Here is a 25613-nt window from a genome sequence, read left to right on the forward strand (position 1 = left end):
TTATTAATTATTTAAGACGAAAATTTAGGGTCAAAAACAGTCAAAAAGTACCAGGCGAAGCATTGAAAATCTGCTGAAGTAGTATTAGTGTGTGTAAATACGAGGCGCCCTCACTCATACTTCTAAAAACGCGTCAGTAAAGTATAGAAATTTTAGACATTAGAGGGCACTTTCTATTTTTTTAAGCTATGGTTACAAGAGTGCCTCTTTGAACCCAAAGAATTATACTACCTTGGAATTTACATACTGCCTTAAATAAAAAGTAGATCATGATTAATTAACAATTTTTTCCAGTATTTCAAAAAAACAGTTCAATACGTGGTCCGATGAAATAGTTGTTCTTTTCCCTGGCACATCAAAGACAGCATTATATACTCCATATCGCTCTCATAAAGTACAAGAATTAATGTCAGATGGACAAATAGTTAGACGAGTACACAAAATAAAAGCTATTGGGTCTTTCGTTAATCATCTCTTATATACTCAAGGACAATTAGAAGGAAAGCATTTAACAACTGATCCTTGGCGGCAAATCGAAGCTCCTGTTGTGAGAGACGCTAATGGTAATTTAATTATTTACAGCCAAAATTTTGTACATTGATTTTTTATTATTAATGTTTATTTACATAAATTTTTTTTTTACATCACAGAAGAAGAACAAACAGCTGTAGACTGGTTGTCTAATCATATAGATCCAGATGATCAAGTGAAAATAAAGTGGGATCTTTTGGCATTAGACAACAAAAATTAAAAAGTGGCAATTATCAATTGCACTAGTATTACACAGATTTTCCTTGCTTGAAAGTAGCAATTGGTGCGGAATTACTGTCACCAGATTTTAACAAAATTTATCCTGATGCTGCTGATAAATTATTTGATAGATGGGAAATCGTACGTCTTGTTTTAATAAATTATTTAAATAGTTGTAAAGATATTACTCAAGCTGACAACGGTCTGATACGCGCATTGCCTACACTACTTCAGCACAATCAGGACGCTGTAATTTTTTACTTACTACCATATATCGTTCAAGCACCATCATTGAGACTTAAAAAAGGTGAAAAAAACAATAAACTTTTTAAAGTTAAACGACGAGCTTTTTTTATGATTTACGTAGGGACTGCTGCAGATATTCAGGCAGCTATTAATCGTCATACTTTCAAATTGTAATTTAACTTTTCAACCCATCCCAGTGTTATAGTAGGGCCAATAAATAATATTCAATTGGTTTATGTATATGTTAACGAGACAGTAAATTTAAGCTTTATGTTGTCAATTCTGTTCTTCACGCAATTGATTTAACATTTAAGTTATTTTTCTCGTTGCAATGTTAATTTCCAGAAAAAGCAGATAATCTATGGAATTTTATTCAAAAGGGGCTTTATGAAATAATTTCACCAATCGGAAGTAAATGTAGTAGACAAGCATTAGAGTTGCTGGGCCAAGTTGAACATACAATAACACTTTTAAATGAAAATCATCGACCCAATTAATACTATAATTAGACTGATACGTATTTTATCATTTTTTTCGGAAAAAAATCAATTATTATGGCTCCTTCAGAAATGTTGTCTTTGATTCGACATTTTAGTTTAATTATTGGTCATTATATAAATAAAAATGATAAAGTCTGGGAAATATTTTTATTGTTAAAAGATATAATTGATATTTTTACAAGCTATTATCTTGATTGTGACACACATTTAACATTGAGTGAAATAATAACCGACTATTTAACGCTTCATAATAATTTTTTTCCTAATAGTATGAAACCGAAACATCATGCATTATCCCAAAGTATTGTTTCTAAGTGGATCTTTATCAAGAATATCTATGATGAGATTCGAGGCAAAACATCGTGATGGTACAAAAACCCCAGCTGTCGCTATCAGTAGATTGCATATATGTAAGACGATTGCAATATAGCATCAACTTCAATTAAACTATGAATGAATATTGTAAAATGACGGGGCTGAAGTTGACAGTCACGTTAGCGGCCGAATTTTCAGAGACCAGCGCTCCATACGGTGTTTGTGGGGCCCCGGGTTTTGCAATATTGTTGTAGGCAGCTCAAGTGCGTTTTTTTCATTGGTGTATTTCAGAGTCACATAAATTATTGGGCCTCTTATTAAACCAATCGAACCTTTTAGAAATTTTATGAATTTGAGATCAAAAAAGAATTCCTCAGTCTTCAGAAAAGTTAGATTGATGAAAGCGAGGGCGTAGTAAGTTTTATAACTTTGAAGTACATCTGTAAAAAAAATATCAAGCCGCTGGACATAGTCACTCGTGGGCAGGTAACCGTTTTTATGTTGAAAAGAATTCCTAAGTCTATAAAAACGTTTAGTTGATGAAAGTGAGAGCGTGATAATTTAGTAAAGACATTTCTCATAGATGAATTTAGTTGTTGCTCGAAAATTAGAGAATATTTGTATCCATTAAGTGATCCAATTACTGGATTAATATCAAAAGTTGAAGAGTTAACTTGGGATGGTATGCTAATTAAAGAACAATGCGTTGTTATCACTGCATCAGAAGAAGGACCAGTATTCTTTGAAGTCAATCATATTATTCTTGGAAAGAATAATAATTTCATATTAATCGTTAAATTTTTACCAGATGTTTTTTACATACTTAAGCTTATAAATTATAAAATTATCGTTATCAATGGAAAATTCTGACACAAAATGATTTATATAATTGTAATATCAGTTACATTGTACGTGTATTTGGAGGGTATAGGTTTATAATGAAGAACTGTTGGTAAATGCGTAATTTAAGTAGAAGTAAGTTGAAATAAGATTCTAGAAAATCTAAAATGTTCATTTGTAATAATAATAAAAAAAAGACTTGCCATATATAAATTGCATTAATTATTAATTGATTATTATTATTTTTTTTATTTAAAAGGTTCATTAATTTTTATTGAGGTGGAAGACAAATTTTATTCATTTTGTAAGAATTTTTATTAAAAATTGAATAAATTTAATTGTTAGTGTACAATAAATTTCATTGAAAAATCAAATCAATTTTATTTGCACTGTTTAACAATTTTTATCCAAAAAAAGAACAAATTTTGTTTACTTTATCAGAATTTTCATTTGAGAAAGAACAAAACTTGTAAATTTTGAGAATTTTTTTATAAAGTTTTATCGAGGGAAAGTCACTCCAAAATTTAGTGTACACCAGATTACAGATTACCGGTAATGATGTAATCCTTCCAATGATTACATAAGATTACTTTTTTGTAATCACAAAGAATTCCAGTAATTTTTTATAATTACACTTAAAATTCAAAGATTTTAAAAAGATTACACGAGATTTTTGAAGACTATTGAAGATTACACCAGATTACAGATTACCTGTAATCATGCAATATTCCTAATGATTACACAAGATTACTTTTTTTTTTGGTAATCACAGAGATTCCCTGTAATCTTTTATGATTACACTTAAAATTCAAAGAAGAAAAAAAAAATTAATGAAAAACGAATAAAGAAAAAAAAATTAGTATACTATACATGTGCATGTATACACGCGCATGCGCGATCTGAAAACAGAGAAGGGAAGATTACTGAGATTTCCTGTAATCATATCAAGATTACAAGCAAATTTTCGCAGATTACAGATATACGACGTAAGATTACTGGTGATTACATAAAATTTTCAAAGATTATTGATGATTATAAAAGATTACAAGAGTACTTTAGATTACATCGATTACATGATTTTTCCGTAATCATTTCTGTACGATTACAAGAGGTTATTGAAGATCCTTCTCCCGATGTATACCAGATTACACAAGTGTAATCACCCCCCCCCCCTCGAGTTTTATAGATTTTAATAAGTGCCGAATAAATTTTGTTGTACAGACCCGTAATTTTTGTGTCCCGGGAACCACAAAAATTGTGGGTCGATTAAACAAACTTCGATATTGACCACATCATATTTTATTGTACTTACATCTTGCCACTTTTTTGTGGTTTTTTTCAACAATTTTTAAGTAGTTTTTTAACAATTTTTGTAAGATATTTCTCTCCGTGTAGGGAATAACAAAATAAGAAGATTCTTTTAAATAATGTTGAATACTTGGTTGATCAATTTTTATTATTCAAATAATAATAATTCTATTATTAAATTTTTGTTCAAACATTTTTTTGAAGTGAAACTTCTTTAGAATGGGCAGTAAAAAAAAAAAAACAAAAGATGGATGCAACGAAAGTAACGGTATGAAGGTAAGTAATTTTAAATTATTTTTCATCAGGAGTTCAAGTCACTTCTCACGTAAAATTTTCTGATACAAAACAAAAAAAATTCAACCAACAAAGTTCGAATAGTAATAAAGAACAATCAAGAAAATGATTGTTAACATAATTTTTTTTTTCTCTTATATTTATTTATGTAAAAAAATTTTTTTTCTTGATTTGTTCAATATTTTTCGTGGATTATAACAAATACGTCATAAACCAAGAAGCTTACTTCTAAAATCGCGTACATTTTGTTATAATTGAAGACCTATTTGGTTATAATCCAAGAACCTTACTTCTAAAAATTAGAACATTTTGCCATGATTCAAGAAAATTTGTTATTATTTAAGAATTTTTTTTTATAATTCAAGACGTATTTGTTATAATTCAAGACAATATTTCCATAATTCAAGAAATTTTTCGTTCTCGAATTACAAAGTTTTTTATTTAATATAAGGAATTTTTTCCATAATCCAAGAACTTTTTTTGCAAGAACGAAATTTCTGTATTTTAGAAGTTTTTTTTCTCAGTGCAGTAGCAAAGTCATCTAAATAGATAATTGTTTGATAATAAAGCTCCCAGTATGCTCGTGTTCCTTTCTCACGATCATATCCAAACCATTTTTTAAAATCTTCATATATTATATAAAACGAGTCAAGTGTTGAATTTTCTATAGTTAAATGATCTATTGAAATGTTTTTAAACGAGAAATCGTTCTACTTCAGCTCGTAATATATGTGTAAGATTTTCAAGGTCCGACACAAACTTTTTGAAGTGAAACTTCTTTAGAATGGGCAGTAAAAAAAAAAAAACAAAAGATGGATGCAACGAAAGTAACGGTATGAAGGTAAGTAATTTTAAATTATTTTTCATCTTGTTTTATTTATTTATTCCCTTGACAACGATACAAAAAAACTTGTTTAAAATTTTAGTTTCATGAAAGATTCAAGAGACAAAGGTGAATATTAAGGTTAAAACTTTTATTATATACAATATATAATTTATTATGTTATTTTTGATCAAATAATGAGTATTTAAAATTAATCTGTTAAATAAACAAATAATACACAGGATAATAGTTATTCAAGTGCTTGACATAATACGACAGCAACATCATAATCACAATACCAAACAACAATAAATAATATGTGGATGAAATGTGGTACCACGTGAACGTAAAGATAGTTAAGATGGTATTTTAGATTGTATAGAATTTCAAGAAACAATTAATGACATTGAAATATTACCAGAAAAATGTGACAAATGTACTGGTAATCCTAAATCAGTAAAAATTAAAATACGACGAGGTGCTATACCAATGTCTGATAATTTTGATAAGACTTGTAATGGTGGTTATAATAATATTTTTAAACAAATAATAAGTATCTAAAATAAATCTGTTAAATAAACAATTAATACACAAGATAGTAACAGCAACATCATAATCACAATACCAAACAACAATAAATAATATGTGGATAAAATTTGGTACTACGTGAACGTAAAGATCGTATTTTAGATTGTATAGGATTTCAAGAGACAATTAATGACATTGAAATATTATTAGAAACATGTAATAAATGTACTGGTAATCCCAAATCAGTAAAATTTAAAATACGACTAGATCTTATACCAATGTCTGGTAATTTTCATGAGACTTGTACTGGTGGTTGTAATAATATTTTTAATCAAATAATGAGTATTGAAAATGAATTTGTCAAATAAACAAATAAAACCCAAGATAGTGGTTATTCAAGTGCTTGACATAATACGACAGCAACATCATAATCACAATACCAAACAACAATAAATAATATGTGAATAAAATGTGGTACCACGTGAACGTAAAGATAGCAAAGATGGTAATTTAGATTGTATAGGATTTCAAGAGACAATTAATGACACTGAAATATTATCAAAAACATCTGATAAATGTACTGGTAATCCTAAATCAGTAAAATTTAAAATAGCCGTTTGCTATACCAATGTTCGTAATTTTCATGAGACTTGTACTGGTAGTTGTAATAATATTTTAAATCAAATAATGAGTATTTGAAATAAATCTGTTCAATAATCAAATAATGCACAAGATAGTGGTTATTCAAGTGCTTGTGCTTGCCATGATCGAAATAAATTTAAGATCTTGAATGAATTTGTTAAGAACGAAAAAATGGAACAGATGATTAAATATTGAATCATTCAATGAAACAACAACAACAGGAGTAAATAATAATTTAATAAATGATGTACCGAGTGGAAATCAAAATAACAATAACAATATTGATCATATTTAAACAGCAGCAATCATAATAGAACAAATACATGGTGGTGGTGGCGGCGATGAAGCACCATCATGTGTTTGTGGTTAATTCGCTCATAAAAAAGATGTTAAAAAAATCGATCATTATTTGACATTAAATTTTTTTAACATCAAATAGTTCGTTTTGTTTTTTTTTTTTTTTTACGGAGGCTAGGAGCCATAGGCTCAGCCGCAGTCTTGAATTCATCGGCGAAAAGAAAAAAACGCTCATAACTTACGAACTAACTAACCGAGAGACTTCGTACCGGGCTCAAAAGAAGCGCATTAAAAAACTCTATCGCCCGCGTTATAGGTTTTTTGCTCTATTGATAATAGTTTTTGATTAAAAAACTAAAATGTAAATTTTGAAAAAATTTTTTTTTCTTATACTTAAAAATTTGTGGTGTCTAAACTTTCCATCAGAGAGTATTTATCACCAAAGGTTTTTTAATCGTGAATCTTTTCTGTTTTATATTTCATCATTCTTAAATTATTATTTATGTAACTTAAAATAGTACATACGTTTTCATGTGAAAATTCTACAAGTTATAAAAACGGCGCAATATATAACTCGACGCAAATTCATAGTAGAGACTTCGTATTAGGTTTAATTTTTGTGTCTCAAAAAACTCTATCGCCCGCTTTGCAAAATTTCTTTCCGTTTATAATAGTTTTTGAGAAAAAAAGAAAAAAACTATAAAATTAAAAAAAAAAATTCTGATATTTAATTTTTTTTCTCGAAAACTGTTATTGAGAGAGAAAAAAACCCTTAATGCCGTTACAAGATTTTTTTGAGGCACATAATTTGAGCCTAATACGAACTTCCTATCTTGATTATAACAAAAGTTATGGCTCGCCGAAAAAAAACTTAAAAACGGCGCAATGAATAACTCAACGCGAAATCAAAAGAGAGACTTCGTATAAGGCTCATATTATTCGTCTCAAAAAACTCTTTCGCCCGCTTAATGGGTTTTTTCCCCTATCTATAATAGTTTTTGAGAAAAAAAAAAAAAATAACTTCAAAATTTGACAAAAAATTCGGATATTTAATTTTTTTGCTCGAAAACTGTTAGGGCTTCATGCGGTACAAGACGAGACGAGATTCAGCGAGTCTCGGTATCGGTCTCGCTCGTTCGCACCAGGTCTCGGTCTCGTCTCGCAAGTATCGCCGGGTCTCGCTTTTATACTAATATTTTTTCGTTAAGTAAAATATAAAAGAATAGAAACCAATTGGTTTATTTATATATTATTCAATCATTTAAATTGAATTAAATGATTGAATAATATATAAATATTTTATTAAAAATTCATATGAAATAAAAACAATTAATATTATATTATTCAATATTTTAAAATAAATATTAAATTATTTTAATTAATATTTTATATCAATAAAATTGATAAATTAAATCATACAAAATTATAACATAATTTAATAATTTTTAGAATTTCTAAAATAATATTTCCGAAAAAATATAAAAAGAAAGAATGTTCGAAGTTGAAACTTTAAATTTTAAAAATCAATGAAGTAGTTGGACAAAAGACTTTAGAAATTTCATAAACAAATAATAGATTTTTTTCTTTTTTTTCTCTTCATTGATATGTATTTTTCCCTTTCCACGAAGTAAAATACTGCTTTTAAAATATCAGATACAAAAAATATCAGTTTAGGAAAATATAATTGGCGTAACTTTACAATTTTCATAGGTACATAAGGCTTGTAGATATCTCGTTGTGACTGTAGCGTCAATGTCTTACGACTGTGCAGTGTCTTACTGTGCAGTATTGTACTGCATAACAGCTCTTCTTTTCAATACGATTCGTTACGAGAAAGAAAAAAAAAAAAAAAAATTCGATCTGAAATTTTCAAAGTCTCGCGATACCGGCGAGACTTTCAGTCGATACTCTCGGTCTCGGTATCGGTATCGTTTTATTGACTGAAGGAGATCTCGGTCTCGGTCTTGGTCTCGGTCTCGCGTCTCGCGAGACGACGCATGCGAGACCGAGCCTAGTCTTAAAGTCTTAAGTTTTGAACTGTTATTGAGAGAAAAAAAAAACCGTAATGCCGTCACTAGATTTTTTTTAGGCGCATAATTTGAGCCTAATACGAATTCCCTATCTTGATTATAACAAAAGTTATGGCTCGCCGAAAAAAAAATAAAAAAAACGGACCAAAAAATGTCATCATAGAGTTGAAATAAAATGTTTATGAGGCTCCAAAAAAAGCTTTGAAAATCTCTATTGCCTTTCTTTTAAATATGAATAATGTTTTCGTTAATTAACGGTTAAAATATGTCTAAGCAATAAAAATAACAATGGCCCTAGCCGGAGTATTGAAAATTTTCAATTTTCAACAGGGAACGCTGGCCACATGACCCAACAAATCTTACCAGGTCTTTTTTTTTTATTCAAATATTGAAGAGATAGCTACTAAATTAAAATTAAATTTATTTCCATTATAATTTGTATTGATTTTATTTATATTTTTCAGGCTGTAACATGTCAGATTACGAGGCTGAAATTGACTCAATATTCAAAAATATTGAAAGCTGAAAGTCATCTAAAGTTGATATATCGGGAAAATATTAAAAGATATCATCCCGACAAAAATCCTGAAGATAAAAGAGCAACTGAAAAAACTCAGTATTTCATGAATATATACATAAAACAGAATGAATGTATACATAAAATAGAAATAGAAGTGTTCAGCTGACTAGTGGTTCAATAAATAAATATTTATATAAAATTATATTCTGTGTTAAGTTTTTAAATTAGAATTTCATTTACATAGAACCTTAATATTATAACTAATCAATAAATTTAAAAATTTCTATCATATTTGTTAATGACTGAATGAACATAATAGTTCACTCGGAATGAGAGCGAAAAAGACAACTAGTCAAAAATATATTAATGCAACGAGAGATCTTTCAATTCCCGGGAAAAACGGTTTGTATACAACCATATACAACCATATACAACCATATACAACCATATACAACCATATACAATCATATACAAACATATACAAACATATACAATCGTATATAGATGTATATGGAAAGTTGATTATTTTAGTGACTTTGTATACAACCATATACAGTTGTATATAAGTTTATACAATCATATAAATTTGTATATAAGTTTATAAAACTATATAAACTTGTTCATGAGGTATAAACTGTTTGTATACAACCATATACAACCATATACAACTATATACAACCATATACAACTATATACAACCATATACAACCATATACAGCTATATACAACCATATACAACCATATACAGCTATATACAACCATATACAACCATATACAACTATATACAACTATATACAACCATATACAACTATATACAACTATATACAGCTATATACAGCTATATACAACCATATACAGCTATATACGACCATATACAACTATATACAACTATATACAACTATATACAATCATATACAACCATACAACTTGGTAGCTTAGTTTATTAATCTTGTATACAATCATATATGGTTATATACAAACATATATATGGACATATACAACTGTATATATATTTATATATGTTTATATATATGAATTTATAAAATCATATACAACTATACAACTTGGTAGCTTACTTTATTTATCTTGTATACAATTATATATGGTTATATATACAAACATATATGGACATTTTTAAAATTATATACAATTTTACAACTCAGTAGCACATTGAAGACTGACCAACCTATGACTTGCCATTCATTAATTTTTATTCGGGTCACTAAGACTGATTTTTTCTCATTCTTTCCATGTATATAAAAATATATTAAGAACCGCTATTATGTATTTAATATTGGAAGGGTGTTTGTTTAATAATATATAACAGCTACTTATTTTTTTTACGAAACGAAAATTTCAGGGATAAAAAATTTTTTTCATAAATTATGACAATATACATTCCGGGGTATACGAAACAAATGAAATTCATATATCGGCCGAGTGTTAGTTGATCCTTGGATTGCTATGATTATAATGAATATTTAAGTAGAACAAATTTTCATAATTTTCGATTGCAGCTGTCGTGGTTAGGTAAGTAAGGCTCTGGAGTTTCAACTAGAAGATACCGTGTTCAAGTCCCGGTAAAGTCAAGTATTTATATGGTGTAATTTTTTCGGTCAAATAAATCATCAAATATATAGACAAAAAAATTAAATTGTTTAAATAATTATAAATTTTTTTTTTTTTATGATATTAATAAATTTTTGAAAGTCACGGCATATAAACTTGTATACAACTATCTATGTTTGTATACAACTATCTATGTTTGTATACAACCATTCTTGAATTTGATCTACACTGAGAGAAATTTTAACTAAAAATTAAAACCCATGTTGAATAGAAATTACTATACTGCTTTGTAATTTTTGTTTTATTTCTGGGATTGGCCGCGAGAGATGATATTCTACAATAAAATTATGTAAAATGTCACACACTGTCAAAAAATTGTTATGTTACTTCAAGTCTCTGTACATCGTTATATATTGCAGATAGACATGGGGTTGAGTGGAGTTAATTATTGAGAATTTAATTCTAAACAATTTATAAAGAATTACTTTTTTTGATTAATGTCTTAGATAATGAGTTATGAGTTAATTAAAATAAAGCACATACATGTTTTGAGGAAACGATAAAAAATATTATAAGTTCAAATAAAAAATACTGAACAATTTAATAAATATTCTAATACATATAATAAAATTTATCATGTACACATATAAAAGTTAGCATAGACTTAAATATTTTTTACTATATCGCTTTGTAAAAATTCTGGTTGTGAGGCGAAATAATACAAGACCGACTGATTGAACAAATGATTGAATTGTCATGTAATTTCAAGCATTTCTACAGCCTGATCTGTTGAAGCTAGGTATGGGGTTAAGCGAGGTTTATTGTTGGTAATTTATTTCTGAACAATTTATCAAGAATGAATTTTTTCTATTTATCAATTAGTTTTCGAGTTTTGACCGTGTAAAGAGAAAAGAAAAAATGTTGCCGGGAATTGATTGCCGTTCTCCGTGAATCTAGCACAAACTGCCGAACTTAGCACAAAAAATGTCCAACTTTTAAATAAAATTTATAATAAAAATATAGTAAATTTAAACTGGTAGTGGGTAAATTCTCAGTCTGTTAGAATTTACTTGTGAGTATCGTGAATTTAGTCATTTTTTAAAATATAAAATTACACAAATTATGTAATTTTATGGCTTAGTGTTGTATATAGTCAATGGCCAAATTTTTTTACATAATCTTTATTGTAAAAATTATTTATCAATATACGAATAATCCTTACAAATAACGGAGGAACGCAGTTTTACTATTCGCTTTGTATTTTTTCTTATAATGTTTGTAATTTTAGTTAAAATTTCTCTCAGTGTATAGTATTCATATATTATTTATACAACTGTATACAACTTTATAAATTTGTATACAGAAAATGGCGATATACAACTGTATGAGTTTGTATACAATCATATATGGTCGTATATGATTGTATATGGTTGTATACAAACCGTTTTTCCCGGGAATTACTATTTATTAGAATTACTGAAGAAGTTTCACTTTCCTGTGCGTACAATAACACAGATCTTTTTTTTTTCTTTTGTTATTTTATAGTTTAAAAGGAAACACAAGTTGTCCTGTTTTACTGGTAAAGTCCATATGTTTTATATAGGCAAAAATTAAATAGTATTTTTTTGTATAGAAATGCATACAGACTTTACCGGTGAAGAAGGACAACCTGTGTTTCCTTTTTATTGAAATTATCAACTCGGTACGTAACAGTTATGATATCGAAGTTTTATTCATACCCATCTCATATATCGATATTAAGCTTTTAGATCAAAACAAAAATCAATTTTACAACATTGCGTTTATCTTGAAAAATGGTATAGCAATATTGCATCCGTTCTTTCTTATACAATTTTCTTCACTACAATTTTTTTTTCTTTTGTTATTTTCAAATTAATATTAAGTCCAGATTTCTTCTGTCAAGTTAGTAAAAACTTTTTGTGCAGTATGTGTCAAACAAAGTTTCTTTCACGAAAAACCATCAGGTATTCGAAATTGTCACTAATTGTGAGTATATATTAATTAAGGTTTAATACCAGAAAATGAAGAAAGAAATATATTTTTGACGCATGTAATTAACTCCGATCTGTTGACAAAATTTCATACTCGACCCCACCTGATGTAAAATATATATTTTTAATACTGATTTTTTTTTTGCAAAAAACCAGGTGAGGTCAGATATAAAATTTTGTCAGCAGTTCAGAGTTTATTAGATGCGTCAACAATATATTTCCTTTTAGACTTTCTGGTATCATAACTTCATTAATATACTTGCAATTAGTGACAATCTCAAATACTTGACCCATTTCTTTTTTTGTTACGATATTTAACTAAATAAGAATCAACATTGTTTTGAATTGAGGGGAATGTCATTTTATTTTAGCAAACTTCCTTTAACTTTATTGTCTGTTGCTTTGAATTCAACGACTTGTCTTTTAAATGAAAGTATATATCGTTTTATTTTGACAGATTTTTTCACAAATTAAAAAACAAAATAGCCTCAACTTTGTCACATGTTTTTTTGAGTTGATCGTATATTGTTTCAAAAAAAAAACATGATTTGTCTCAAATTAAAAAAAAAAAAATTCTTCAAACGAGACTTTTTTTCTCAAATTGATCATTCTTTTTTTAAACTTAAAACAAAAAAATTACGACAAAAAATTTGCTAATCTAAGGAAAAGTTTTTCTCAACTGCAATTTTTTTTCCCAGTGTACATTTCGTCGTCATGGTGTCACTAAGTCTGCTAATGAATAACCTTTAGCTGACGTCTTTCTTCATCGATTTTATGGCTTAGTTAGAAGTCAGTACAATAAGTCTCGATTTTTACATTTACGTATGGCAATAGCGCATTAAAATGTATGAAGTTGACGTATGTTAAAAACCAATGAAAAAAGCAAGTAATAAAAATTTTTAACGATATCTCTTACCTCTTTCGCCAATTAAAGATAATCTGATTATTTATAATTAATTAATGATTTCCTGTTATATTACGAAAAATACAGAAATTGCAAAAAAAAAGCAAAGGGATTTAATGGAAAATTTTTTTTACCCATAAAGTTGAAAGAAAGACTATAAGAATAAAACTACTATCATCTCGACGTTCATTTTACTTCTTTGACTCAAAAAGCTTAACGGGTTAGCAGTGATTTACAATCATTAAATGTATCAGTTTTTTTTATTTGTTTAGTTCAAATGGATAAATGAGAATAACGAATCAAAAATTAAACGATCGAATATGAATTTAATTTATTTTTAACACTTTGATCTCCAAAATTTTGATGGACAGTAATAGATACGAGACTCTGGACACGAATATTTCACTTGCAAAGGACATGACTGAGAAGGTACGATCAACTTCGTTTCATTTCTCGTTGTCATGAATACATCAGCACAAGGACAAAAACCAGGTTGAAGTTTTGGCGGTGGGGGACAAGAATGAAGAATCACCGGCTGTGAAGGTGATCTTGGTAGTTTCACATTTTTCGCCATCATATCTTCATCATTTTTTTCAAAAATTTTTCGATCTGAACTTATGGATCGATCAATTGATGCAGACTCTGTGATTTTTCTAGCTCTGGGACATTGATTACGTTCTGGATGACAACTTGTTCGTTGACTATGAAGACACTCCGATGACTCAGAAATTTTATCAGTCAATGATCGCCTTGCACACATTTCTATAACCGTTTTGCACTTTGTTCCTTTAAAAGAATCGAAGTCATTCGAAAAGCTTCTGGCATCACTAGACATGTTCCGTTTCTGAAAAAACTCTGCAAAACTTTTCAAAAGATCTTCAGTCCTTCCTGAACACTTTAATGCTGGAGCGCTACGTAGATTGTTATTTTTTGAAGATTTTAGCTTTGGTGGAGTAAGACTTTCTGACATTTTTTCAGGCTCTGGAATCAACAGAAACTGTTGGCATACCATCTTCATGATAGCAGACTCCACTTCCCCCTGCACTTGGGAAGTATTCTTGTTTTCATCCTGTGAGATTTTTGTTTTTCCGTCTGTTTTCTTATGAGGTTTCTTTAATAAAAAGCACAATTTTCTAGATTCTTTATGAGCTTTGAATCTTTGCACCACATTTTGGCACGTTGAAATCTCGTTATCTCTAATGTCAGTCTCTTCAAGTCTATCGTTTCTCTGTGATTGAAAATAAAGTAAAGATAAAATTTTTCGAAATGCTGGTTTTGACGTACCCTCTAAAGTGGGGCATTGATTTAAACTGCAAGGTTTCTTTGGTGGACACTCAACGCAAAAAGGTTCTTGAGGTACTTCAGGCTTAGTTGGATAACCAGGCTTTTTTAAAGGCACACAAGGTCCTTTGGGAGTCTCACAAGGTTCTCTTTCAGTCGATCTTGGATCACCTTCACTACAATCAGAACTGCGAAAGTAGACTTTCTCAATCTAAATTACAAAATAAATAAAAAAAAACTTCTGTCAAACGTCGTTTAAATTTATGGTTCCACCTCCATATATACTCGCACTCTTTTTTTTTGCCGCATGTAATATCCAAAAAATATCGATGACATGCTGTGATTTTCATTTTTGTTTTCTTTCTTAAGAATTTCAGAGCTGTTTCAAATTTAATTTTGTAATCATCACCTTGAGACAAATAGTCGTCATTTACAACTCGATCAAACAACACCGTAGACAATTGCTGAACCAGTACTGTTAAAGAGCGTTGGTCATGCTCAAACCATTTCAAGATATTTGTAGTTTTCTCGACAGAATAAAAAAAGAGGCAGGCAGGAGGTGAAGCCATGATTATGATAGTTACATGTTTTTATCTTTAAACATTATTATTTTACAACTGACTGTCTTCAAACCAAGCTTCACAGAAATGTTTGCTAGACTACTTGTATTTTATTAAATAGAAATAGAATATGGTTTCGTAAACTCTGAGGTCTTTTTTATAATTGATGCATCTTGTGAAACTTGGCTTAAGTAGTAATGTTGTAATGTAATGTGGCTTTTATTCACATTTTTGTGACATTAGAATTTACCAAGTCTTCTGTCGTTTTTTGAATACATTAACTACAATTAATATACCTATAAATCAACAGAAATAAATAATACTAAAAGTATTTTACAACTTACTTTGTTTATGTAGAAATCAAGATTAGTAAATAGAGGTGTCCTTTCACATTTAAGATTTCGTGTCAACACTATCATCTTCATTATCTGCAGATAAAATCATATGCGTAAAATCATTTTTTAAGCTCATTAACAGCTTCATACCTGAAAGCACTTCAAATCCGTACTATGATTAATAAATTTACTAACAATCGGTCCCAAAATTTTTCCTATTTGTAAAATCATTGTAAAAATTTAGAAGAAAAAAATGTATTGATTATTCTGATAGAAGGTACTTGAAATTTAGACGATTATAAATATAGAAATAAGTTTTTTTGTTATGACTGTAAACAACTTAGTTGCTTAGTAACAAAAAAAATTGAAACTCATGGTTAATTAGAATAGTGAAACAACTTTTTTTTTGTTTGATTTTCTAATTTTGACGACAAAATTTTCAACTCATTTTAACTTATCTATCTAAATTCATTGGTATTGCTGTAGTTAAGTGACTTTTTCATTAGTACGCATTTAATAATCAATAACTATACTCAGTTAGTCGGATTCAATTGGAATTAAATTAATAAGTAAGGAGTTTGTAAGTTAAATCAAGATATAATTGCTATGCAGTTTTGATCGACTTTCCGAAAACCAAAAAATTTCTATCAATGTATCTCTTTCTATTCAAAGTCTACTCTTAGAATCATATAACAAGCAGAATTTTTTTACAATTTCAATATTCTTCCATTTGGCAATTGTCTATACTCAGCCATGATTGACAGCATAGATGATCCCACAATTTTGTCTCACGGGTGGTTCGCATAGCAAGTTTCCAACCCAAGTTCATGGCTCAAGTCCGGTTAATTGGGAAAAAGTATTGCTAGAAGTATAGTTTGAGATCTGCATTCGGTCAGGGGAAGGGTAGATCAGGGATGATAGGAGATTGCAATCGGGTTATTGAAACAGAGATAGTAAAAATATCAACTTTCTTTTTTTTTTTTATATCGATAAAAAAAATTTTTTAATTTCATATATACTATATTAAGTGTGCACACGTGTTTCCAATTTCAATTCATTTATTTTTTATGTTAATAATTCAATATACTTGTGAATTTTATGTCTATATATTATTCACACTGTCCCATTTTGATCTCTAAATGGATTCTTCTTAGAAAATATGCTTGGAATTGAAAAATGATTTAGGTAAAAAATGTAGGATTCAGAGGGATTATATATAAAAAAAAAAAAAAAAAAAAAATCAGAAAAATTCAAAATGGCCAAGTTTGATATATGAACATAATTTTTTTGAAATGTAAATGAAACACTTTTTATTCGAAAAATTTTTCGATAAAATTAATTTGTTTTTTGGCCCGATTTTATGTGTCAATAAATTTTCCTCGAAAAATATGCTTTCAATCAAAAAAATGATTTTAAGTAGAGATGTAGGGTTTAGAAAGGAACGCACAAAGGAAAAGGAAAAGAATTCAACAAAGTTCAAAATGGCGGAATTTGAAGTATGAACATAGTTTTTGGTGAGGTTGACTGGGGTTTTTTTTTTTTTTTGCTAAATAATTGTTCACATCGAGACTAACACTTTATTTAAATAAAATTTTTCAAAAAAATCAATGTTTTTTTTAATTCACAAGCCATTTTGGAAGCCCGTTTTTGACATTTTTTCTTCTCCTCGAAAATCGCTCAGAATGTAAGATCTATTGCATTCCACTTGATCGCACGTCTACATTTTGGGCTGTACCCAAATTCAGCCCCGTGGCACCCCATGGTGCTCCCCGTGGCGGCTTATCGTGGGTTATTAGCCTTTCTACTATCCGTATTTCCCATTGCCTTCATCTTGTTTGGCTGGTTTTGCCAAGTTTCAAAATACGGGACTTAGTTTTTTTCTCGTAAAAAGTTTTTTTTCTAAGTTTTTTTCTTGCTACAATTGCAGCTAAGTAATAAATCCAGCCAAGTAAAAAGTCTAGCTAAGTAAATACTTTACTGGTAAAATAATGTAGATATTGATTGTTTGACTACAATTACAGCTAAGTAAAAAATCTAGCTAAGGAAAAGATGTAGCTAAGTAAAATAATGTAGATTTTGATTTTTCGGCTACAATTACAGCTAAGTACAAAATCTAGCTGAGTAAAAAATCTAGCTAAGGAAAAGATGTTGCTAAAGAAAAAATGTAGCTAAGTAAAAAATCTAGCTAAAGAAAAGATGAAGCTAAGTGAAATAATGTAGATTTTGATTGTTGAGCTAAAATTACAGCTAAGTACAAAATCTGGCTAAATAAAATATCTAGCTAAGAAAAAAATATTGCTGGTAAAATTTTATTGTAATTTCTGTTTAAAAAAATGACTAAATTCACGACACTCACAAGTAAATTTTAGCAGGCTGAGAATATACCCACTACCGGTTTTAGAATTTACTAAATTTTATTACAAATTTTATTTAAAAGTTGGACATTTTTTGTGTTAAGTTGGGCAGTTAGTGCTAGATTCACGGAGAATAGCAATCAATTCCCGGCAACATTTTTTCTTTTCTGTTTACACGCTCAAAACTCGAAAACTAATTGTTAAATAGTTATTCCTGATAAATTGTTTAGAAATAAATAACTAATAATAAACCTCGCTTAACCCCATACCTAGCTTCAACAGATAAGGCTGTAGAAATGCTTGAAATTACATGACAGTTCAATCATTTGTTCAATCGGTCGGCCATCTTTGTGTTATTTCGCCCCACAAACAGAATTTTTACAAAGCTATATAGTAAAAAATATTTAAGTCTATGCTAATATATGTGTACATAATAATTTTTATTATATATATAAGAATATTTATTAAATTGTTTATGTAAATAGTTTATTATAAACAAACAAAGTTACCTAGGACAAAAAAAAAGTTATGAATAGATGTATTTCTTTGCATAGAATCGTTTTTTATCAATTACATTGGTCTCTAACTATTTTGACTTTACTCGAGTAACACCTTAAATAAATAAATAAAAATAAAAAATATTAACTCATTTCAAATTATAAAATAAATGAGTCGGTAGCATAGGTCAGTTCGATATTCTGGGATATATAACACTACGTTTATTTTTTTCTGCAGTCCGATTGACAGAGCAATTTTTTTACAATTTAGGACTTTTTTTTGCCGCTCATGGCGCTTGTAAATTTTTTTTTTATATAGATTTTACATACAAAAGCTTCACAAGCGCCGCCAGTGGAAGAAAGCCTCAAAGTGTAATGCCCTGTGAATTGGACTATGGGGCTTATTTTTTCCTAACTGAAGATTTTTTTCATGCGCAGAGACCGATTTTTGTATTTGGGCGAAGGGAGTGGGAAATGTGGATATTATGACAATGGTATCTTCAATATTGACCCAAACTATGCTACCGACTGATTGCTTTTATAATTTCAAATGAGTTAATATATTTTATTTTTATTTATTTATGTAATATCGTAAGATAAATAAAAAGCTATAGAAAAAATAGTACCTAAGGAAAGAAAGTTGTTTACATGTTAATTTAAACAGAATTAATTCAGCCAATGAAATTAACATGTAGGCAACTTTCTTTCCTTATAACCCATAGCTTTTCATTAATTTGAATAAATAAAAAGTCATAGGAAAAATGGTAGCTAAGGAAAGGATATTTTAACATGTTAATTTTTTCGGCTCAATTAATTTCTTTATAAATTAACATGTGGCCACATTCTTTTCTTAGACATTTTTTCTATAGCTTTTTATATATTTAAATTAATTCTAATCTAAATATATTCTTTACAATAGAGCTGTGAGTCAGTTATTAACTGGTTAATAACAGGTGGTTAAAAGATTTTCGGTTTTAAACCGAAAAAGGGAGGAACCTGCGCATAAAAAGCTGCGCGTACTTCATACTAGGTGCTTTCTTTTGTGTATTTATTTTTTTTCCTGTTTATTTTGACGCACGCGCAATTGAATGCGCAGTCAGCAAAAAGTCAGTTTGCAACAGCGTAGGACATGAGGGGCTGGATCAGCCATGTTTTAATTCTTAGTTTTGAAAAATTATTTGCTCGACGCCACTGTTCTCTCAACAAGTTTGCATGACAGGCGCATGTGCATGATCATGCGCATGAAAGTGAAAAAAAATAAATACACAAAAGAAAGCACCTACTGCGTATGTGTGTACAAGACTGAAAATATTATTTATTTATTTTCAACAAAAAAATTTATAATTTATTATAAATAATATCAACATTAAATATTATTTATTCAATGTCAAAAAAATAAAAATAGTTCAATTATGTTAACAAAAATTCAATCGTAGTGTCAACTGAAAAATTCATAAATAAAAAAAGACAGTGAAATAGGAAAGCATCATAACAATTTTTATTTTTATTGTTATTAATATTTTTTTTTAACATTTTTCTAAAAAAATAAAAATTGACAGTGATAAATTTCAAATAATTATATAACAATTAAAATTATAATTTGCAGTTGATGTGTATATCATATTCAGTTCAGAGGGACTTGGTTATTGTAAAAAGGAAAAATGCAGTTAAACCCAGAGTTGACAGTCGACATTTTTGTTGTTGATATGTCATATATGTAAGTAAAAAAAGTAATTAAATTGAGTTTAAAGAGATTTAATAACAGTCCATACATTTTATAGATACCCATTTTAACAATGGATCGTCCTGAATCTGAGTTTAGAAACATTTTGATGTTGCAAATCCTGAATGCAAATACACGAAAAAACTATGTTTCAAATGCTGGTAGAATGATGAAGCATCTTGCTCAAAAATGTCAAAATTGTGATGATGAAATTAAAAAAAAATTTATGGAAATGATTGTGCCAAATAATAAACCTGACGTCACACCTCATCTGAGCAAGTTATAGCACTAATTACAAAACAACTCAAAACAAAGGCTCAATTGACAAGTTTATTGATACAAAATGTCTAAAGAAAATCATGATAAATTGACTGCTTCTTTTGCAAATATTCATACAAAAAAAAGAAAATCATTATTAAATGATCGTACTCAAAAACTTGTTAGTATCAAACACAATTTACGACTTGTTGAACCTGGGGTGCTATTCTCGGTCCCGTATTGCGGGAGTTATTGCGGGTCTCGCAATAACGATTCGCCGGCAAGAAATATTAGTCGCTATAGAAAAACATGAAGGCGCTTGCTGTTGCTTTCATGTAAATTTTACTTTATTTTTGCATTTGCATACGACTATGGCAGCTTTACATGAAAGCAACAACAAGCGCTTTCATATTTTTCTATTGCGACAAACATTTCTTGTCGGCGAATCGTTATTGCGGGACTCGCAATAACTCCCGCAATACGGGACCAAGAATAGCACTCCTGCTCGATTAACTGTATCACCAGTAGAAAAAAATCATTAGCAACAAAAAATGATACGAGTTTTGAAGAATTTGTTGGAGAAATATCTGACTGGGAAGATGAAGGTTGGGACGATTGTTCTCTTTATGATGATGAAAGTGGAAACAAAATTTAATTGTTGACCAAAAAAATTATATAGTTTTTCAAAGTGAAGAGCTTAAATTATCATTATTATTCTTAAAAAAGGGTTACAAGTTTTAACTTTTAAAGTTCAAAGTACACCAAAAATTGATCATATAAAATTTAAAAACATATCTAGTTTTTAGTTGGATTTGTCATTTTTTTTTTCTTTGAGAAAATTGCTTTTTTTTTTGTTTTTTGTTTTTCATTTCTACTTTGATCTTTATATTTCTTTATAAGGACAAATTGCAAGTGCAAAATATTGACAAACTAATGTCAAAATAAAAATGAACAGCTTTATTAGTTCATGATATAAAAAAATACAAAAAACGTTAAAATATGGTATATTTCAAAATTTCTATTATTCCAAGTGAAAATATTATTAGTCGTAATTTTTCTTCCATTCATTGTTACTAATAAATGTAGTATGGAATCTACAGGTCTTGTTGATATTATTATTTCCAATCATTATTATTTTTAATATTTATTTTTATTTTCAATATGTATTATTAAATTTTTTTTTTTCAACTCGAGTTTTATATGGGTTACTCAAATATTATTTTTTTTTTGTTTATAACAATTTATTTATTTATATTAATTTTATTGTTTATATTATTAATAATTAATTATATTAAACATTGAAATAAGTCTCTGATTTTGGACCTATCATAAAGCTTAAAATTTTGCGCATTCGCGTCGATGCCCCACCCCCGTTTTAAACTGATATCTAACCGTTAATAACAGTTATTAACCGTCAAAAAAATAAATAACCGGCTAATTAACAGCTCTACATTACAATCATCAAATGAAAATTCAATTTAGCGGGTAAAGAAAAAACGCTACAGATAGCGTAGAAATAAACCGATTTATCATCTAAATACAATATGGCGGGCGATACCTATACTTACTAGACTCAGTCTAGGGTCCCTTGTGGAAAATAAGCCCACATAAAAATACACGTAGTGCTATACCTCTGTCGATATTGAAAATATCATTGTCATAAAATCCGCATTTTCCCCTCCTTTCACTCAAACTCAAAAAGCGGTCTCTGCACATGAGAAAAATCTTCAGCTAGGGAAAAAAATAAGCCCACATAAAAATACACGTAGTGCTATCCCCCTGGTCTTTAGATAGAGTGAAACCGACAGAAAAAAGTACGTTCAAAAAATCACTCGGAAGCCCGGAAGTGCAAGATTGTGATCATAGAAAATTTTTGATATTTTGTTGTGGTAGACATGATTTTTTTTCATGAATTTTTATAAGCACTTATCAATAAAATATTATTGTTTAATTATTGATAATAATTATAAAAATACTTTTTGCAACTGTAATAGGTAACAAAAACAAATGGCATATGCAATATGACTGTTTTTAATGTTCACAATATTTACCGTAACCTCTAGTAACTTTTCAGTTTATTTTATCCCTATATTTTTTCGTCTACTGCGCCGCTTCCGGGCCTCCGAGTGATTTTTGGAACGTACCCAAGATCATGAGAAACCTTATGTACATGCGCGAATATTGAAGCACACAAAGGCAAATTATATATCTGTGAACAGCTTCATTCCCCCACTCACAATTCTTGTACCATATATGTAATACTACATATATGTCTTGTAGACACTGATATACAATTTGCCTTTGAATGTTTCAATATTCGCGCATGTGCATTAGATTTCTCATGATCTTATTCTGCCGGTTTCATTCTAGTTGCATAAAGGCATGTGGCCACTAGCATAGTTTTTCGAACAAGTTCTATGCCATAGTCCATTTATTACCAGAAACAACTGACTTTTTCAGTGATAACTGGGAATAATCTAGATGTTTCTGGTAATAAATGGACTATGGCATAGAACTTGTTCGAAAAACTATGCTAGTGGCCACACGCCTTAACACTTGAATAAAAAGTCAAAAATTCTATCTTAAGTTTTATTATAATTATTACATAAAAAAAAGAGCGACAAAATAACACTCAATTTTTGTCTTATCACTTCATCATAAAGTAGTTTTGCACAATATTCTCTGTACTTCTTCGACAACTGTCTAACTAGGTTAGAGTGGGTATGATCATACAGTTGACCTTGCCAATGTTAATTTCGGGGATAAGCTAACACATATGAACATTAAGCGTCCGTGAAGCGGTGTCTCCACGCTATAGAAATGCTTGCAAGATCTATCATCACTAGATAATTACTAGAATTTTGGTGGAAATCAGCTTTGCAAGACTATCACAGCCAATAGGGGCAAGTTTTGTAGTCCATAGTTAAGTCAACCTGGTATAGTATAGTATAGGGAAGCAAAACGTTAGACTATACCAAAAAATTGTAACTGTGGATTACAAAACCGGCCCTAGAACATGTTTCATTTTTTCGTGCAAGAACTTGCATGAGATTTCTATATCGTGGAGACACCGCTTATCACAGCCAATGGAACATGTTCCATTTTTTCGTGCAAGAACTTGCATAAAGCGGTGTCTCCACGCTATAGAAATCTCATGAAAGCTCTTGCAGCAAGATCAAGCAAGATCTTGCACGAAAAAAATGGAACATGTCCCATTGGCTGCGATAGTCTTGCAAGGCTTTTAAAGGCTGATTTCCACCAAAATTCTAGTAATTATCTAGTGATGAAAGATCTTGCAAGCATTTCTATAGCGTGGAGACACCGCTTAAGTAAGCTCAACTGTACCAAATTACCCACTCTAACCTAGGTTTGTGGAAAGCGAACTCTAGTGGCCATAAGAGCCAATATACCCCAAAAGCCAAAAGACGTTGACTTTAAAAATTAATCCAAGACATTATTCTTACGTAGAATATTTTCTGACGGTCTTCTTGATATTTTTTACTATTGAAACTTGAAATAATTGCGCATCGATTTATATAATTTAGAAAAGTCCTATCTAGTATTTTGGACAATTAACCCTTAACGTTAAAACTTTTTACCTATCATAAACGGAGAATCATTATTTTTTTTTTACTAAATTCGGAATAAAAAAAAAAACTGCTCTTACCAATTTATTGAAATTAGGGTTACCATATCTCGAAAAAGCCAAATCAGGACATTTTCCTCCCACTCCAAAATTTTACCCCTTCCACCTATAAATTTATGTTTCAAGTAGATAATCATAACAATTCATTTATTTTGATTATATGTTATTTATTCATTTGTTTTCTTTTAATTATTCAATAATTATTCATCAAAATTACACAAACGATAGAAAAATTTTTTACAGTAGTTAATTTCTTTGTCTAAATTAATTCATCAAAAATTAATTAGTAAGCGAAATCCTTTCGTTAGGCTTTTTTGTTTTAGCTTTTAAGTTGTTAAATTAATAATTATTTAAACAAACTGAAAGCTATGAGAAAAATGGCTAAGGAAGGAAGTTGCTTACCAATTAATTTTTGAAGAATTAATTTGGCTAAAGAAAATAATTAGCGAGCTACATCCTTTTCTTAGCAACTTGACAATATAGCTTTTTTTTATTCAAACAAATTGAAAGCTATAGGAAAAATGGCTAAGAAATAGATGTTGCTTACCAATTAATTGTCAATAGCCTTTTATCTATTTAAACAACCCTGGTGGAAAAAATCTCTCCGGATTTCGACGTAATTGAGACTTCCAGAGATATTTACAGAGTAATCTCCAGACTATTTTCATAATATCTCCGGATTTTTTCCGGAATTTTCGCTTAAACAAAACCAACAAAAAAAAATAGAAAAATCAATAAAAGAACCAGAAATAAGAGTTTACATACGAAATATAAAAACCGAATTTTCTTCCAAGAAAATCCGGAGAAAATCCGAATAAATTCCGGATTAATATCTCCGGTAGTCTCAATTGTGAATTGCGTAGAAAATTCGGAGAAATCCGGAAAAAATCCGGATAAATTATTTCTACCAGGGAAATTGAAAGCTATAGAAAAAATGGCTAAGGAAAGGATGTTGCTTACCAATTAATTTTTGAAGAATCAATTTAGCTAAAAAAATTAACTGGCAAGCCACATCCTTTCTTTAGCCATTTGTTAATAGCTTTTTATTTATTTAAACAAATTATAAGCTGTAGGAAAAATGGCTAAGGGAAGGATGTGGCTTACTTATTCATTTTAAAAAAATTAATTTAGCTAAAGAAATTAAGTGGCAAGCCACAAAATTTACAAAAATAAAAGAAGGGTTGCCTACGCTATAGAAATTTTGCATCGGGTCCTCTATACTCGATAGGACGAGGTACATATTCTGCACGCCATTTTAATTTCAATAATTAGAGGTATTCAAGAGTCTATCATAGTTAGCGTAAATGATAAATTCTATATTATATTTATAAAAAAAAAAAATTATAATAAAAAAAAAATTTTTAAAATTGTGAACAAGTCT

The 25613-nt window shown here is 29.1% G+C and overlaps 2 protein-coding genes across 6 annotated transcripts in view; one reads left to right on the forward strand and one right to left on the reverse strand.

The window, feature by feature from the left end:
- The window catches only part of LOC122857548 (transmembrane protein 231-like), a 103978-nt gene extending 79695 nt beyond the window's left edge, over positions 1 to 24283 (forward strand). Inside the window, exons 5-8 of one of the 2 annotated variants that reach the window (XR_006374214.1) lie at positions 295 to 563; positions 651 to 1057; positions 20212 to 20322; positions 20387 to 24283. The gene's annotated coding sequence lies outside the window, so the exon portion shown is untranslated. Of the gene's footprint in view, positions 1 to 294; positions 564 to 650; positions 1058 to 20211 lie in introns of both variants that reach the window. The other variant, XR_006374213.1, reaches the window with a different exon arrangement.
- LOC122857542 lies at positions 13724 to 24312 on the reverse strand. Of its 4 annotated transcripts, XM_044159789.1 has the most exons (4): positions 15905 to 16916; positions 15764 to 15847; positions 14863 to 15070; positions 13725 to 14806 (listed from the first exon to the last, which is right to left on the reverse strand). In XM_044159789.1, exons 1-4 carry the CDS (start codon positions 15983 to 15985, stop codon positions 14796 to 14798), a joined length of 384 nt encoding a protein of 127 aa, XP_044015724.1. In that variant the 5' UTR covers positions 15986 to 16916; the 3' UTR covers positions 13725 to 14795. The 4 variants fall into 4 exon arrangements, with proteins under 4 accessions (XP_044015722.1, XP_044015721.1, XP_044015724.1 ...); XM_044159787.1 differs by having other exon boundaries at positions 13724 to 15070; positions 15950 to 16916; XM_044159786.1 differs by having other exon boundaries at positions 13724 to 15070.
- Between the last annotated feature and the right edge of the window lie 1301 nt (positions 24313 to 25613).

The sequence above is a fragment of the Aphidius gifuensis genome, linkage group LG5, assembly GCF_014905175.1.
Source record: "Aphidius gifuensis isolate YNYX2018 linkage group LG5, ASM1490517v1, whole genome shotgun sequence".
NCBI classification, from domain to species: Eukaryota; Metazoa; Arthropoda; class Insecta; order Hymenoptera; family Braconidae; genus Aphidius; species Aphidius gifuensis.

What these genes read in the sequence shown, in the direction of transcription:
- LOC122857542 (XM_044159786.1), bottom strand. Translation starts at nt 15,985, where the DNA reads ATGATTTTACAAATAGGAAAAATTTTGGGACCGATTGTTAGTAAATTT. An exon ending in CGGATTTGAAGTGCTTTCAG is followed by an intron (nt 15,848 to 15,904) that starts GTATGAAGCTGT and finishes TTTTATCTGCAG; the next exon opens with ATAATGAAGATGATAGTGTT. An exon ending in TTGATTTCTACATAAACAAA is followed by an intron (nt 15,071 to 15,763) that starts GTAAGTTGTAAA and finishes TTTGTAATTTAG; the next exon opens with ATTGAGAAAGTCTACTTTCG.